The sequence below is a fragment of the Ambystoma mexicanum genome, chromosome 12 (genome assembly GCF_040938575.1).
Source record: "Ambystoma mexicanum isolate Mex_15411 chromosome 12, UKY_AmexF1_1, whole genome shotgun sequence".
NCBI lineage: Eukaryota > Metazoa > Chordata > Amphibia > Caudata > Ambystomatidae > Ambystoma > Ambystoma mexicanum.
The window spans coordinates 21,855,011-21,872,852 of NC_090936.1; the positions used below are offsets into that span (position 1 = coordinate 21,855,011).

Sequence of the window (17,842 nt, forward strand, 5' to 3'; positions counted from 1 at the left end):
GTTGAGTCCGCGTGTTTTCATCCACACAATATAACACTGAAGCAAGATGCTTATTGCACAGACTTGTTTATTCCAAGTGAAAGGGAAGGGAAATAGAACAAGCCTAGCAGAAGAGGAGTTATTGGCATTAATATATTTGTGGTGTGATGAATCACAGAATTCGTCCCTGCTCCCCATGGGTAGCCCCTCCATGTGAGGCTAGGGAGGCGAGTCTGCTCCACAACACCCTCCCTAAGAGTTGAAGCAAGTGGGACCTCACCAGGAGAGACTCCCCCTGTGGAGACAAGGACTCCCGTTCCATTGAGAACTCCCTAAAAGATATTCCCGAAATCACCTCTTTAGAAACACCTTACACAGATCTGTATGAAGAAAGAACAATCATGTGTTATTGTCAGCAAGGAAAAGAGCACGTTACCTTAAATTGAAAGCTCCATTTAACTCAGGCAAGGAGGATGGAGCAACAAGAGAGTCTGCAGCAAGCGGAGAGAGCGACACAGACGTGGCGACATAGTACCTGAGAGGGGAGGAGACTGGGAGCTTGAGAAAGCCTGTGAGTTACAAAACTGCTTGTGCACGAACAGTAGAGAGGTGGACGGGCAGTGTTCTGGAAGCCAGAGAAAGTAAGAAATAGAGGGGGTGGTGTGACCATTCAGATCTCGTGGTGGACTGGGGATCCGCAAAACTAAACCGACACCACAATGCAGTTGGAACCACATACCATCCAGATACCCAAAGAGCCGAACGGCTGTCCAAAAGGTGGATACGGCGTGCAGGACCTCGAAGGTGTAAAAGAAGCCGGTCAGGCGAAGAAGAGAACCGACCAGAGAGAAGAGATGCCCTGGCGACTTTATGCCTGAGAATACCAGATAACGGGGAAAATGGGAGACAGACGGGGGATCATTATGGGACTACTCGTACTCATCCCAGTCAAGTTAATGACAGAATAACGTTGAAAGCAAGAGAAGTGGATGAGATTGACAAAAATCTGGAAACCATAAAAGTGAAGAAAGGAAATAAAATTAAAGGAGGAAGGCCTAAGGAGAAAGGCGGTGGGACATACATGTCAAGACTGTAGAGGAGCAGCTGCATACCTCTGCAGGAAACCCTGCCCCTCTAACTCCTATATGTTGTAGACCTGAGATTGTGCCGTGTGCGACACCAGCAGTTTTGCCAATATCGCATCGTGTGTTTGAAAGAAGATATCCATTAAGACAACCCTACCGAATGTATGCCCGAAGGGATGACAACTTGAGGGAGGAGCACCCTGGAAGGAATATGAGAAGGAGCAGACAAAAGAAGCCAGTGATGTCACAAAAGATTATGTACAATGTGCCGAGATACTGGCTGAAGAAGATGTATGGCTCCTGAAGACACTAATGACGAAGTAAAGAATCTAGTGAACTTTTAAATATGAAAACGGAGATTACACGTGCACGAAGTGCTGTAGAAAATCAACCATTTAATAATTGTACAGACGCTGAAATGCGAGGTAGACTAAGTCATGCTATACGTAGTGAATACAGCGTAGGCAAAGCCGCCATTGTATAGAAGCTGCAGATCGATATCATGGATTTAGTAAGAAAGGACCCATGAAGCAGGAAGGGAAAACTGTGTCGCAGCAAAAATAAGCAAAATCCTGGAGCTGCAAGGCAAGATTGTCTAGTCTGGAGTCAAGACTGAAGCACCCAAGGTCTGCGAACTATTCTGGAAATGGGCGAACACGCAAGGATGAATCATCCCTTGTTAAGGTGCAAAGAAAGAACGCCAAGAGTGACAAGTTTAATTTAAAGCATTTAAAACCTGCAAAATGGCCCAAATTGTGGTCTCATGTCACGGGAGGCAAGGATGAAAATAAAGTTTGAACTTGGAGTCCCAGAACATGATAGTGCATGCCCTCACTCCCATGTATTCTGAAGACAAGGATACTTTGCAAAAACCAATTTCAAATATAATCTTCATGGCAGAAGGCATGGGTGATGAGAGATGCTGGGCTAATTGGGTGGGGAGGTAGTGTCATGCCCCATCTCCTTGCACCTGGGTCTGGGCATACGTGCTGCTAAGTGAACCGAATGTTCCAGACCTGACACAAGCGTGCCAACCAATTGTATTAGTCCACATAACGGAGGACCTTATAGTTTGAAAACCAATGAGAAACTGTATCTAATGTTTCTGAAGAAGACATGTTCTAGAGGTAGGCATGTGTAGTCCACCTGACAGTGGGCAGCTTATCGCAATACTAGTTCCTATATAAAGTATATTTTGATGTTCCCCTTAATCCAATCCCGACCCTTGGTAGTTTTTTAATTATTACCACGTAGTATGAGGTCACCTCTGAGGTATTTTTGATATAAAAGCTATGATGTGTGTGAAGATCGCTGGGAGAACCTGAGCGTATGTCCGTTGATGTTCATTGTTAATAAAACCGTACTTTGCCATCTTCCTGAGTAGGTTGGGTTGTTTGGATTTGGAGTCATTCTGTGTGAACTCGTCTATTACATATGCACGTTGCAAAACAGCCCTAAGCTCAACACTGTGATGACTCCTGTGGAGTCCTCACTAAACCCCTGCCTTAGATCTTCTCCCATGTGGCTTGGGGAAGGCATCCGCTTCCTGATCCTAACCCTAGGGTGGAAACACGAGGGAGGATCACATGGGAGGAGATGGCTGTCAGGGGGAAGTGGCGACTCCTTTGGGAGAGATGTACTATTATTTTTTTAAAGAAATGTAAAACATTATTTCATACAGTTGAACAATTCAACATTTAAAATATTGTGGCCAAACATGACGATGCATTACATCACATCTTATGAATTGCAAAAGGAAGACGAAGCAGAATTGCAAACCCACATCAGATCACTCACAGAGCTCATCAAGAATGAAGGCAATTGTCCTCAACACACTGACATGTGATAAATGTAAGACTCTGAATTGCCACACAAACAGTTGCCATACTCCTATATCTGGCCGCTCCCATGGAACCATTGCACCAAGGGGCCCTTCCCTCAGAGGCACCAGGGCATCACAGGTCAAAGAAGGTGTTTAGAAGTCTTGACACGGTCACCCCCACATAGTCGGCTGAGCCGGCTTGCCTCATGCCCAAACTATTTCATGTGTCTTGACGGTGTAAAATTGTACCTTTAGGTATTCCCGTACAGAGGAGTTTCCAAGGAAGCTAGAGATGTAACTCAGCACCTTTACTTTATTTGGGCAATATGCAATACATTTTGCTGCAAGACTCTTTGAGGCAAGACTCTTTGAGGCAAGATCTATCGTTAGCTACTCATAACACTGGATAAGGACGATTGCCTTCATACATTTATTGTATTTTAGAAAGGGCCAGTCTAATGCTTAATTTGGTGCACAAACAAGCCATCTCGTGGCTGCAGGCAGATTTTAACCAAGAAACTGCTGGGTATAAAAGCGAGTCTAGATTTTAACGCTTCATACAGTATGCCCAGCATAGAGTCCGTCACAGCATCATGGCCCTGATTCACAGAGCGTTTTCCAATGGGGGGTTGCTATTATAAAACGCTTCTGTGAATAAGGCCCTACGTGTCTTCCAAACCAGGTACAAACAGCTCAGTTGTAGCTTCACGTATATGTGTGTCACATCAAACTCCAAATAGGGCATTTCAATAGATGTCCGTGAGGGCAGGCTTAATACTCTCTTAATTATCATGGCTTCCAGGATGCTAGTTTCCCTGACCAGTCCCAGAGCCCATATTTCTGCCCTGTATGAAACAACAGAGGCGATCTCAGCCTGGCATAAATATAAAAATGCACCCACGGAATAGCCACCACCCTTAGAGGCAAAAGCACTTATAGCGCCCGCCATTGTTACAGACTTTAGTTTGATGTGCTCAAGGTGCTTAGACCCCCTTAGCCCTTCATCCAAATGAATGCCCAGGTATTTGAAAACCAGGACAACTTTCACTGCGGCCCCGGCAACCATCCATTTGAAGCTTATTGCCTTAACTGCCCTTGGACGTAAAAAAACATGATTTTAGTTGTATCCGTGTCACGGTATTCATCTTCGGGTGAGGATGAGTGTTCCATAATTCTGACTTATCTGATCCATAATGCCTGTGGTACTGGGACGAGAGTCAATGAGGATTCAAAATACTATTGAAGAAAGTATGCAGTCTAGTGTTTGCAAAGTAAGGTACCTTTAAATATGAAGATGAAACAGCTCTGGGGAAGAGTGAGAAGAAGCAGCAAGAGTGACATCACTCTCCCAAGCTGCAGCTTGGGTCAGAGCTTATGCAGAGCAGCAGGTGCAGAAAGGCCAGAGAACCGGCGGAGAGGTCTCGGAAACGCTGAGACGCTGGAGGGAAGAGCCGCTTTACCACGCAGCACACGAGAAGGACACTAAAGCCGCCAACTGTAACCAGTGAGCCTCAGAAGAGACACAGGGCACAGCGGCGCTTCTTAGTGTAAACGTCTACCATAATTAAGTCACAGGAAGACCAAGAGCAGAGTGAATGAAGGAGGGAGGAGGCAAAGAGAGTCAAGTGAATGCCTAATTAAACCCCTTAATTGGTAAAATACAAAAAGGCGAAAAGGGCACAATTCTCCATTAATGAGAAGTCAACGTGGAGATACTGGAAACCACATTGCCACCAGCCATGTGGCAACTTAAGAGAAGTAATAGTCCAAGAAGAGTGCAATTCTCAATTTTTCAGAAGTCAACCTAGAGAAATCTGTAACCCACATTGTCAGCAGCCAAGAGGTTATTCAGAAGGAGCAAGAATGCAAAAAGGGTGCAATTCTCAATTTCTGAGAGTTCAACTTGGCGAAACCGGCAACCCATATTGCCACTAAAGAGACCAACTGTAGTGATAGGAGTTTTTCTTCCTGCAAGGACAGTGAACCAGGAAAGGTCAAATTTTAGTCCTGGCAAGCGAGTAGACCAGGAAAGAAACAGTTCATTGGAAGAAGCGCGGTGTGGTAAAAAGATGTTGTGAAGAGACATTGATCAAGATATCATTTTGACAAACTGTTGCATCATCAAGAGTAGTAGTTGTGCTACCCCGACAAAAGCATTCCATTGGAAGAATCATTGTGATGTGCTAAAGATCATTTTGAGAACTTAGAAAAACATTGTGTGGATGAAAACAATTGCCTTGATTTATGAACTAGTGTTTGCAGAAGAGACATTTGCCTTACAAAGAAGGATAGTGCTAAAGAGAACTATTGCTTTGATTTTTGAATCAGTGCTTGTGCAAAATACTTTTCTATACTAAGTGGAAAAGATGCAGTGGATGGAAAAGAATATTTATGTTGAACTGAACAGATCTTTGTTGAATCAGATCTTTGCTCGGGGTATTCCTGAATTGATCCAGTGCAAGGGAGTTAACCCCTCGTCAGAACGAGTACTTTCTAAAAATCATCAGTTCACATTTTTGCCACGTTTTGTTGAAATGAAGTCAGCCAAATATTCCTTGTACATTTATGTTGTATGTATTAGTGTGAGAGTCAGAAACTATTGGACACTAGGTCCTCTTTCTTTAGTTTACTTTGCAAGGTAGGGCTATTCTCATTAAGATAGGGTAAAATATGCGTTTATCTCACCACTTTTATTTTAATAAAATGGCAAACAATCAGAAAACTACACCTTTATGTCCGTCTTGCATTTCTGACCCCTCACACAAATTAAGGCACTAAAGAGAAAGAAGATTGTTAAGTAAACCAAAGGGGAGAGAATCTCAAGAGAGAATATTGTAAAGGTTGGATTACACTATCCTGGGAAAAGGGAAGAAGACCCCTGTATAGAGAAAGGATATAGGTGAACTAGACGCAAACAGAAACCAGTAATAGGGAACACAATATCAGTATAAGATCTAAGAGAAGAAACAAAAGTATAATAAAATCCTGAAAGAGTTGCACAAACCGATCAAAGAAGTCACACAAAACTATTGAGTAGAACCAAGATTAACTGATTGTTAATCTTGGAAGGGAGGAAGGGAGTCATTCTCCTGTTTTTAGTTGTTAGAATAATGGTAGGGCTTAGTGAGGGTTAGTTTTGGACTGTGGACAGATTCTTAGGGACATTCACTGATGACCGAAAAGCGCCTTAGTTTGCTTGTTGGGAACACCTGATAGTAGTAGGGAAAGTTAGCCATTATTCTTATTGTTTAACACACACAGATTTGAAATGTCCTTTAAAAGTCTGTGTCGTCCTCCTGACCCGCCACCATGGTAAAATTATGCACTTCCTTTTAGTTAATCTGGGTGCATAAAAAAGCTTACCTTTGTAGTTCCAGAACATCAGAATTACTTTCCGGTAAGATGGTGATTCCTCGACCGTAGCCAGTGCCGCCGTGAAGCAGGAAGTCCAAGCATGGAGTTTCTACTTCCTCACTAATGTTGGATGTCTGAGACTTAACATGTAGACTGTTGATCCGTATAAAGCATCCAACCTATGAACAAAAGAAGCAGATGTGGCTTTGTTAGCTAGGACTGTAAAAAGGCTACACATGGATTTTTTTAATTGACAGAAGACAGTTCCTTTAAAGAATGTATCTTATCAAAACATTAAGAAGGTTCAAAGACGCATGGTGGGCCAATGCGGAAACAATCTCGTCAATGGCGGTCTTCAAATGTCCTGGGCAAAGGGCGCAAAACCACGATGTTCACAGAAAGGTTCCAGAACAGTAGCCACCTACACAAAACTGATTGTGGTATATTTGGGAAATGCAATAATCCCCCTCAGACAGAAGAGTCTGCAGATTCATTTTTGAAGAACTACCTCAAACAGAGGAACACTATAGAATGAATGCAGCAACCAGGAATACAAGTGAAGCCTCCCAAATCGTCTTTGCAGTAAGTAATACTGTGAGAAACCGGAGGGTATCCTCACACTTACTCCCTTTGTATCCTCTCCTCAGGTGGCCAGGGAAAGGCCATGGCATTTGGATTCTGACCCTGGGAGGCGGAGAAGCGAGGGAGGATCACCTGGGTGGAAGGTCCTTGGGGATTGAGAAGAGGGCATCCACAGGCGAGACATGGTATCCCTCTTTTCCTTATGAGAACCAACCTCATCCTCCACCTACTTTTATGGGCTGTTGCAATCCATCTGCCTTCATTCAAACTACTATAGCACTGGGACGAGGAAGAGGCAACTAGGAGTAGTGAACACTAGTAAGTCATTTCACCACTCTAGTACTGAGACGAGGAAGAGGCGACTAGGAGTAGTGAACACTAGTAAGTCATTTCACCACTCTAGTACTGAGACGAGGAGCGACTAGGAGTAGTGAACAGTAGTAAGTCATTTCACCACTCTAGTACTGAGATGAGGAAGAGGCCTGCAGACTTTTGTAAAGCTCAGGCATGTCTCGAGTGCTCCACAAATTAGGACCAGGCAATTGAAATTATGGACTCACGCTTGCAACCGGTCAAGTGGCAGCAAGAGTACAAAAGATGGCGCAGAGAAGTGGGGAGGAGTGACCAGCAGGAGAGAGCTGAGGCCCATCGTTGCTGGCCTGGACAGAGAATCCTGCATCCAAGGAGGCATTTGAGGTGGGTCCTGCAGGAGAAACAAGACGCCGGCAGAAGACCCCAAGAAGCTGCGTAGCCAAGGGTTGCGGGAACGCCTCAGGAGTGGGAGCCTCGGAGGTCGCAGCCAGAGATGTGGCCACAGAAGAGGAACAAAGTCACAGACAGCGTCTGTGGCGAGAAAGCAGAGCTGCCAGCAGCATATGAAGAGAAGGTAAAGTGTGAGCGGGGCTCGCGATCAGAAGGAGGAGTACCGGCAGAGCAGAAGCCGAGAGAACAGACGTCCAGAGGAGACTCCTGGGAACGGTGGGTGAAAAGGGAAGAGCACTCAAACCGGGGAACTCCTGGGGGCTGTGGAAAAGCCAAATTAGATGCTGAGTGAACAAAAAAGTATGCACAACATGAAATGAACCCAAAGCAACGGCTTGAGAGGAATATTAAGGACAATATAAAGTGCAAGCAACAGAGATAAAGACCAAAGTTAATGAATACTGAACTAAATTAAGGCTTTTGGCAAAGCTATGACCAGATGATAAGCTTGTGTGAAAACATATACTGCATATTCAAAGCAAAGCAAAAACTGTGTGAAATACAATGGAAAGCAAGTATGCCACATTGCCAGAAAGTATGAAAACAAGGTAGTGAAGGAACAAGAACTCCACAAAGTGAGCTGCGCACAAAACCACATTGAGGCAAAATCAAGAGACTGGTAAAGAAAAGAACACTGTGGCAAAGCCAAGAGGCTGGCAAGGAAAAGCCAAGTGAGTGTGAACCATCACACAGGAACAGATGCAGAGGAACCCGTGTGGGCTGAAGAGCCGAGGATTGCGTGACCTGTAATGGGTGGACCACTTGGTCCGACAACTGTGCCTAGACAGGGAAACTCTATTTGTGAAAGCCAAAGAGATTGCTGAAGTCAAACAGGAGAAAGCAATCAGATTTAACTGTTAAGAAACCAGAAGGAGTGTAAAGTTGATCTGGAGCTGTTCTTGTTGAACATTGAAAGATTGTAGAATAAGTATAAATTGTCTGTCTTGAACTTGGGAGAGGGAACCCCAAGACTTTGTGGAAGGGTCATGAACTTGGGGAAGGGGAGCTGAAGAGTGAACCAGGAACTGGAAGAAGCTCAGTACTTTACTTGGAACACTATTTCTTTTATTGCTGACATCCCTACACATTGTGTAGCTTTAGTTGTGAGGGCAAGTATAGGTTTTGGACAGAGACAGACTTTCAGTTGAACTTTCTGACTCAGACTTTCCTTAGTTTTGTTCAGGTCGGAAAATCCCACCTCAGTATAGGGCAAGTTAGGCCTTCAATCATCCTGACATTCGAGGATATATAAGTCATTTCATTTTGAATTTTGAATCTGTTGTGTAAGGAAGGCATGGTATCAACAGTAGGACAGCCACAAGTGACCACAGTTCAAGTGTGTTTATTGAATAATTGAGTTTGAAAAACGCCTATCTAAGCCTAAATATAAAGATGGGAGCAAGCTACGACCATCAAATAATAATAATAATGCAGTCCTAGTGGTGTCTTGACAAAATAATAGGGCCTATACTGATAAACCTATTGCCAATCCTTACCTCTAAATAAAAATAGTGTGGGAAACAATGTTATGCAAAAGAAAAGTGTTCAAGAAATGATATGTCAGGATGGTCAAGCCGTTGGCTTCCCTTCACCACGTTTTCATCACGGGACAAGGCAACACTTGAGTTTAGCACAGTCTCTGGCTTCTCTAGCACAAGGGTTCAGTTCAAACCTTCAACATCATGGCCTTCTGTCCCAAAGTCTCTTTGCCATTCAAATTCTCTTCTTCCAGAGGGCATGATGCAACAAACAATAGAGTTCCTTTCCTTTTTGCATTTCACATATCCACAATTATTTCGTAGCAGATTTACTATTCACCTCAGATCCCCCTGTGCTGGGCTCAGATCCACTTTAACACAAAACTCTCATGGTTTTCACATATCCAATTTCTCGGATGATTCATGGTTCACACCCAGGATCTCCCTCTGTCGGGCTCAGATCCACTTTGACACAAAATCTTTAATCAGTCTTCCTCTGCCGGTGTAACGCTCACCTGATTCCCATAGAGGCGCCGGTCTTGACTGGGCGTATACCGTATCTTCAAAGGTGATGTGTAACACACGGCTGGCTCTTTGGGCTGGACCTCTGTGCACTGTATGTCTGACTCGAAGGGTAAGATGTCTGCAGATAGAAAATATGGGATTAAGGAACTGGGTTATTGAATGTCTCTCTCTTCTTCCCTTTCTCTTCTCCTGTAGAACCCCAAAGGTTAACGCTCTCACCTTAGGTAAGTGAACGCTGTGCTCTCCATCTGCCTCGGGGCAGGGTGCTGTAACCAGTTTCTTCACTGGATAAGGGGAGCAGGCCTCTTGACTTCAGAGGACTGCTGTCCGTCGTTTACTGCACGAACGGTAAGTTTCGAGTAATTCTAATGTCTTTAAAGTCTTTAGTAATGATGTCTCTTGTTTTGCAGGGTTCCGGCGATGGCGGATGACGGGCTGAAGTGAGTTGAAGATGGAGCCCGTGTGATGAATAGAAGCGCCTGGAAGCACGTAAGTAAGCGCTTGTTGCCTGCTTCACGATGCGCTCTAACTGTCTTTTTATTTTGCAGGTACAAGTTCGGAGCGGCTGCAGGGTGCCGGAATACCCACTGGGTTAGATGTGGAAAGGAGTAATGGCACGTGAGTATTAAAGTTCCCCAATGTCTTTAAACGCACCTTGTTTTGTCTTTCAGATGCGGGATGCAGCGCCGAAGGCCTCCGGAGCGTGCGAAGAGTTGGTAAGCTTTTGTCTTTCAGATGCCGGAATGCAGTGTGAAGACCTCCGGAGCACACGAAGAGTAGGTAAGCCTTTGTCTTTCAGATGCCGGAATGCAGCGCGAGGCGTTGGTGACAGCCGATGGACCAGGTAAGTGAAGAGCTGTCACTGAAGACCGTAATGCTAACCTGTTCTTTCTCGTCTTTATAGGTGTTGCTGAAGACTGGATTCAGGATGGTAAGCCTTTTTCCTTAGGCCCAGGATCAAATGCAGAAGACACGATGAGCGTTCTGCTGCAGAGGATGCAGAATAACGCAAAGCAAGATTCATCCATCGGGTGTGGTTTAAATAGCCTCCTGTAGTGCTTAGGTGTCTCCTTCCACAGCCACGCCTAGGTAAGAAAAGAGTTCCTGCTTTCCAGAAGAGTTCCAGTGTTCTGAATCTAGGGAGTGGCTCCTGCCCCACCCAACAGGAAAAGTAGTTCCAAACAGAAGAGGATCAGAGGCTCAACTGGCAGGCAAGTAAGCAGCATGGTCTGCTGCAGGTAAGTCCACCCAAGCATTATGAGCCCGGCGCTTCCAGCGCTGAGACTGGGCATATTTATGAGCCTGGTGCCACTGGCGCCAGGACTGGGTCCAAAAGGTCCCAATTGGGACTGGTTGGCACTCAGAACCTGGGTTATGGATCTGCTTCCAAGGGAGTTGGGAAAACCCTGACCTTTTGGAAGCAGAGATCATGACAGCCGGGCTCGGACCAATTTATCTATTGCGACACAAAACTTGCTTTAACTGAAAAGCTTGCAATTGATCTCCCTCTGCCAGGCTCTTTTCAGGCCCAAGGGAGGCTGAACAGGGATGTCATTTTGTGGTCGCCAGGGGTCACAGCTGCGACCCCTGAGGCCTAATTTGCTATCCCTGTGGTCTCCCGGTGTACACTGGTGTAAAGTCCTCTGGTCTTCCCTGTCTACATCATGAGTGGGGTGGCCATTGTAATGATGAGTATTAGGACCAGCATGATTGGCTGGCTGACAAATCTGTCATGTCCTCTTCTGTGATGTGTGATGTGATTGGAAGACTGGCTAAGGCCAGCCCCTAAGTGAATGTATCATTAGTTAGAGACCCCATGCGTTCCTTAGATCCGGCATACTGCTGCGGAAGATGACCGGCTGCTACTGCACACTGTCAGCTAACAGCTTCTCCCAGTGGGAAACCTCAGGGGTCGCAGCTGCAATCCCTGGTGACCACCAAATGACGTCCCTGTCCAGCCTGCCTTGGGCCTGCAAATTGTTTTCTCACTCTACGGAGTAAAGACTGAAGTGGTACCAAAACTAAGACCTATTATTACATGTGCGCTTAAGAACAAACTAAATGTTTCTTTCCCTTTATAGAACCCCAACTCGAACAGAATCCGAATACTTTCCAGTCTTTGTTATTCTCGTGCTCAATCGTGATGCACAACCCTCAAGCGTCTTAGGAAATATCCTACTAGTATAGAGGAACGAGAACTGGCAGTAAGACTTATGCACATATTAACTGTACAGTAAGAACACCAGGATATCCTTGAATGAATTTAATCTTTTTTGTTTTTGACTACTATATCACTGTAGCAATAGGATTAATAGATAAATGAATGAAGGAAATAAATGCACATCTTTCATCAATGTGATTAACCACTTTGCACTTACGTGCTCAGTTTACATACAGTCAAGAGATGTCACAAAGAGGGCAAAAGCTGGTGTCAAAGTTACCATAAGAGATTCTGCTGTGCGCGCGTGGTTATCAAAAACCAGGACATCTACAGTCAGATTTCGAAGTTTGTAAATGAATCCTTCATCGCCTACAAGAGCGCCCGTTTCAACACGCACCTTGGTATGTGGGTGCAGGCATTTTGTTCCATCCCACACCTGCCAGGGAAACAAAAGGAATAAATTACACCAAGGTAGAGACATGGATGCTTAAAAGGGTAAACATTGGGACATTGTGATATTATGAGGTATTACTGATCCAATTCTCTGGCACAGGTATGGCCACGACACAGCTCGCTTTCCATTTAACGCACAACTATTCTGACACATGCGTGTCACTTGTTCTCCTTGTCCCTGCCTGAAAGCCCCATGCACAATCTTTAGTTTATGCACCGGTTCCTTGCTTTATTGTAAAATGTAATGTATCCCCCGTGATTGACATTTTGGATAAAAACAAATTTGAAATATGAAAATGAAAGAGAACCTACAAGCTCGCAAGGGGCAGGAACATAAGACATATTTACTGTGCATCCAGCTTTCGTCTGCATAGTGATGAGAACTAGATCGTGGTCTTTCCCCGTATTTGAGATGCGTGACAAAACACAGGCGAAACGTATGACATTCCAGTCCAGAGATTGACATAGACATCCAAAGCGCAGGCGCTGACAGCAAGTCTTGGCGGTCTGACATGTTGCTCCGACCACGAGCTACTTGACACCGGAGCCATCACTTGGGGACACGCACAGAAGGCCCTCATGTCCCTTCTCCCGCACACCTCCAGCACCAGTGCCTCAGATGTAAAGTTCAGTGAGAAATACCCAAATAGGGAGACAGGAGTTTGCTTACCAGACTGTTTTTCCCCCTTTTCCACATCCCTCATGTCCCCCTATTTCTACCTTTTGTCTGTATTTCGTCTACCTTAGGCTTCATCATTTTCCCCATTATTTCTCCCAGTCACCCTCCACCCCTTTCAATCTTCTCTCAATCTGTTCTCCACTCTCTCGCCTCTCCATCCATCATATCTGCCAATCACTGGGCATTCTGTTTTGCTTTCTGTGCTTCTCTCCCCCACCCCTTTGACTATCATTCCCTAACATCCTCATCCTGCCTCCCATTCCATTCACTTCCCTCCCTCCCCCTAAAGATATCACCTTTCATGTCGTTCTCCTCCAGGTGGGCCGAATTCCCCTCTCTCTTCCAGCACATCTCCTCTGACCCAGACCATCCTTTTCCTCCCCCTACCTCTCCTATTCCCCTAATGCCCATGCCACTCCTCAGCAGACCCCTTTACGTTTTCCTTAAATCATGCCATCCCCCGCCCATCGGCCACCCGCACTCTTTCCTGTCTTTCTACAGTTACCACGCCTTACGTGCCGCTCTCATACCTTCTCCTGTGTCTGCCCTTTCCTACTTCCTGGACCCTCCCACCACCACTTCGCCTCGGATTCAGGCTCCCTGCGTATCCATTACAGATTCTTGCTGTCCTCCCTTCTGTCCGGCCGCTCCTCCCGAACCCCCATGCTCCCAACACCTTATTTCCCAATCCCTGCCTGTACTAACTTTTGGGGGGCCAAACGTCTTTTTGCATCCTCGACCCCTCTCATTCCCCCTCGGTTTCTTCCTTTTGACTCTTCCCTTCCTTTCCTTACCTCATTCTTCCTTTTGACTCTCCCCTTCCTTTCCTTACCTCACTCTTTCGCACCCTCAGTTACTCTCCTGCCTTCTCAGCAGAACCAGTGGTGACCTGGTGCATGAGAGCGTGCAGTGTGCACAGGTGGAGGCCGGTATGAAGTGTAGGGCCGTAGGGGGAAGACGCGCCAAGACATCTGAGACCCTCAACTATGACTGACAGGGGCATTCTGAGCTGGGTGACACCAGTGGCTGCTGAAGACAGGTACATCGATGCCCCAAGAGCCGGGCTCACATTGCACCGGAGTGTCAAGCCTGGGGCCAGCTTCATGCCACCTTGAGGAGAGGTCTTCCCTAAAGAGCAGCACAGGTAAGAAGGAGCATACCTTGAGAAGAAACGTGCAGCAGTCTACCTCCGCTTTGCCCACAAGCTGACACGTTAAGTCGAAATATGCCATCGGCTGAACAGTGGAGAGCGTCACCGGAGATGGCGGCGGAGGCAGGTGAGCCGAGGCCCAGCGTCGCAGCGCCGTCACAGTTGTACTGTCCTCATAAGAGAAGGAGAACGATTTACTTGAGGTCCGAGGCATTACCGCTGCGCCTACAGTGCCATCAAATGTGACGGAGGAAAAACCAGCCCCCGGGGTGCCTTGCTTTTCAGTCTTGTACTCCTGGATCTGCGGACAAAGTTGCAATATTGTGTTATATCATTTATCGCAGAGCAATCTAAGCATACACAGGTTTATCAGCGCATGCAATCATCACCTCTAAAAATACAAAGGGCGCAAATAACGCGGTACAAAGTTAAGACAAAAACATCCACAAATACAATGATTATTTCTCAACTGAAAATTCAGATGGACTGCAATACTTACATGTACTGGTTAAAATTCAAGTTCTTCCACATGGATATCTCCATTAACCTCATTAACGCTGAAAATCTACACGCACGTGTGGGGTCCTGCGCCTCTTTAACCACAGAGAGAAAAACTCTCAATACTGAAAAAGAAATAAGGCGTGTCCATCCCACTTTATTCATGAGTTTAGTGTACGGAATTTATACAGCACTTTGCCAAAGTGCTGTACCTGTGAATAAATGGTACGGTGGGTTGGAAGAGCGAAGAAGATGGCAAGAGACATGGGAATGCAGAGACTGTATTTATTTATTTATTTATTTATTCATTGTACATTTGTACGTTCTAGTGTTTAGGTGCAAGCGTGCTGAGAGAGCGAGATTGGATGTGTGACGAGGGCGAGGGCAGAGTATAGAAATTGGGGTGCACAACTAAGGAATTATATGACAATTTAATAATATAACATATGATTTGATTCACAATATATTCAATGGGCCTCATCACGAGTTGGGCGGTAGCCATTAGGCGGTAAGGCTATTACCGCCGCATTTAAGGGCTGGCACTATCATGAGTCTGAATAAAAACTAAAGTAAAAAACACAATTTACGGCACCATTAGCGCTGCGCTAATTGCGCCGGCGCTAACAGAGCCACCCCAACCCCATTGGGTCCAATGGGAATGGGGACTTACCGCCTTCCCCAACCCCTGCAACTCGGGATTCGGCAAAAATTGCGCCAGACCAAGCTGCAGTAACGCAAATAGCGTTGAGCGGTAACTCAGCAGAATAAGTGCCGGGATACCGGCCAACTTGTGATGAAACCCAATTTCTCTTCCCTTTTATTTATTTTTTATTTGTGTCTAGTAACCGTACTTTCAACTTCTACACAAAATCCATATAATAAAACTATAAGCAGTAAAACCGTAAATAAAACGATAGATCAAGCAAAAGGAGAAGAGAAAAGAAAAGAAAAAAGGAGAAGGAAAGAAAACAAAAAATTAGTATACATAAGACGAGTAAAAAGACAAAAAAAAGCCAAGGAAGGCACAAAAGCCACTTCAAGCATCCTCGTTCCAATGAGAGGTATGTTATAACCCTTTCAGGAACAAACAGAAGGGATAATCCCAGTCATATGCAGGACCCTGATAACATGGATAATGATCAGTGTTTTGAGGCCCGCTATGTGTCTCTCCCAAAACATTTTGGTTAGAAGATGCTCCTCAGTTTCGACCAGGTGTCCTAGACCACTCTTTCTCACTTCCCAAGTGCCCTCACATTCCATCATAACATGTCTAGCTATCTAGGATCCGTGCAGACTTTACACAGCTGTATACCTTCATTGTCATGGCTCCAGCAGGATAAAACTTTCCCCGTATGTAGCGGATTCAAACGGAATCTCATATAATTTTGTCTGATTTTGGGATCCGGGACATTTCTCAGATATCTTAAGAGAAAGACCCTTTTTTGTCATAAGGGCAAAGTGTACCTGCCAGAACTAATTTCCGCATTTGGTCCATGGTGTGGATCCAATCCATCTGCATACGAGCCCATTTGGTCTGATCTATGTTGGTGATGAGAGAGTCCACGTCACCATTGCCGTCTGTGAGGGCTTCCAACACCATTCTCTGCAGACTAGACAGAATAGGTGACTGACGATGGTTCAGGTGGACTAGGAGATCCCCATAAAGGGAGTCCCTCCGAGGGGCCATAACCTGCTGATACAATGAAGAGCCTCCAGATTGCTTGTACCTTTAAGGATTTAGGCCCCGGCTTGCACCGTAAGCTTGCCGTCGGGAGGCTCTGTGGTAGACCCAAAGCCTTCTTCCATAATGAACCCTCCAAGCGTTGCCAATTAAAATCCCACACCAATGGGGTTGCCTTTAGCCCATACAAAAGGATTGGAATAACTTAGGCTGTGTAATATCTGATAAGAGGCCAGATTAAAAATGTACAATATTTCCTCTTAATTTTGGCCATTTGGGTGGCTAATTGAGATGTTTTCCCTATGAGATCCTGGCCACTTTGGGCCAAACTAGGGGACGCATACAGGGGAAAACCCAGGTAAATTAGCTCCTTCACTACCAGAATTACTTAGTGTCCAAATAAATTTGGGCCCCTGCCTGCTTCGACTCTTAAAGGCAACTATTTACGATTTGCTTGGATTAACTATGAGGTCATTATCGTTGATGTAGCTCTCCAAGGAGTTCAATAGGTGCTGCAAACCCACCTCAGTCCTATGGAGGACGAAATTGTCCGCATATATGAGGCAACTGATGGCACTTCTACCGATCTTCTGATTTATGAGGGCCGAAGCTTCCAACTGCCTTCCCGTCTGCCAAATACAAAATGAAAAGGAAACAAGCCACCTGGCAACCCTGCCTGACTCCTCTTTCCACCTTAATATAGTCTGAGAGAGTACCTCCCCCATCCAGTCTTACTCTGAGTTTATTACCTCTATGCACAGTGATTAGACTAGATAGAAGTGGTTTCCGTATCCCCCAGCTGTCCAGCTTTGCCCAGAGAACATCTCGATTGACTAAGTCGAATGCCTTCGACAGATCAATCCAGGCCCCAAAAAGATCCCCCCCTCACCATTTGCAGGTTGGCTTCCCTATTAGAATTGATAATATAGCCCCATTCAGTGAGGTAGATAGGCCTTTCCGAAATCCAGTTTGGAATTTGGGGATGATACAACTCTCCTCTGCCCATTTCTTTAGCTCCCCAAGCACAAGACCTGCAAACAACTTACTTTCCACATCCAAGAGGGATATTGGGCGATAATTTGCCGGTGATGTCCGATCGCCTGTCATGATGCCTGCCCCCGGAGCACCAGGCCAGGCCCAGCACCCCCTGGAGCAGGCATCATACCCCCGGGTAAAAGCCCAGCGGCCCCTTATAGGGGCTCTTTGGACTCTGTCCTGGCACCGTTGGCGCCAGGCTCATGTTGGACATCAGTCCTGGCGCCATAGGCGCCAGGCTCATAAAGGAAGGTGTTTTGTGCACTTACCTGATGCAGACCATGCTGCAAGATTCAGGCCTCCCTGAGACCTGAAAGTGACTATTTTTTCATTGGGACTATTTTGCCACTCGGGCGTGGCCAGAGAAGGATACTTACCTGGAACTACTTTGAGGGCTATTTAAGCCACGCCCAGACAGTAGCTCACGCTTCGCGTTGTTCTGCATCCAAGCAGCTGAACGGTCACCGTGTCTGCTACTGCATCTGGTCTCCAGCCACGCCCGCCTCGATCCTGGGACACCTGTAAGGAAAGAAGAGAAGAGAAAGGTGAAAACCAAGAATTTTATCAAACTTCTTACCTGCATCCGGAACCTTCACGC

General features: G+C 45.7%; 1 protein-coding gene across 1 annotated transcript in view; it reads right to left on the reverse strand.

Moving 5' to 3' along the window:
- The window catches only part of POT1 (protection of telomeres 1), a 386,188-nt gene that overhangs the window by 110,666 nt on the left and 257,680 nt on the right, over positions 1-17,842 (reverse strand). Inside the window, exons 8-10 of the mRNA XM_069627840.1 lie at positions 14,041-14,331; positions 12,029-12,184; positions 6,250-6,419 (exon numbers count right to left, since the gene is read on the reverse strand). Of these exons, the coding sequence (XP_069483941.1) occupies positions 6,250-6,419; positions 12,029-12,184; positions 14,041-14,331 (617 nt within the window). The remainder of the gene's footprint in view (positions 1-6,249; positions 6,420-12,028; positions 12,185-14,040; positions 14,332-17,842) is intronic.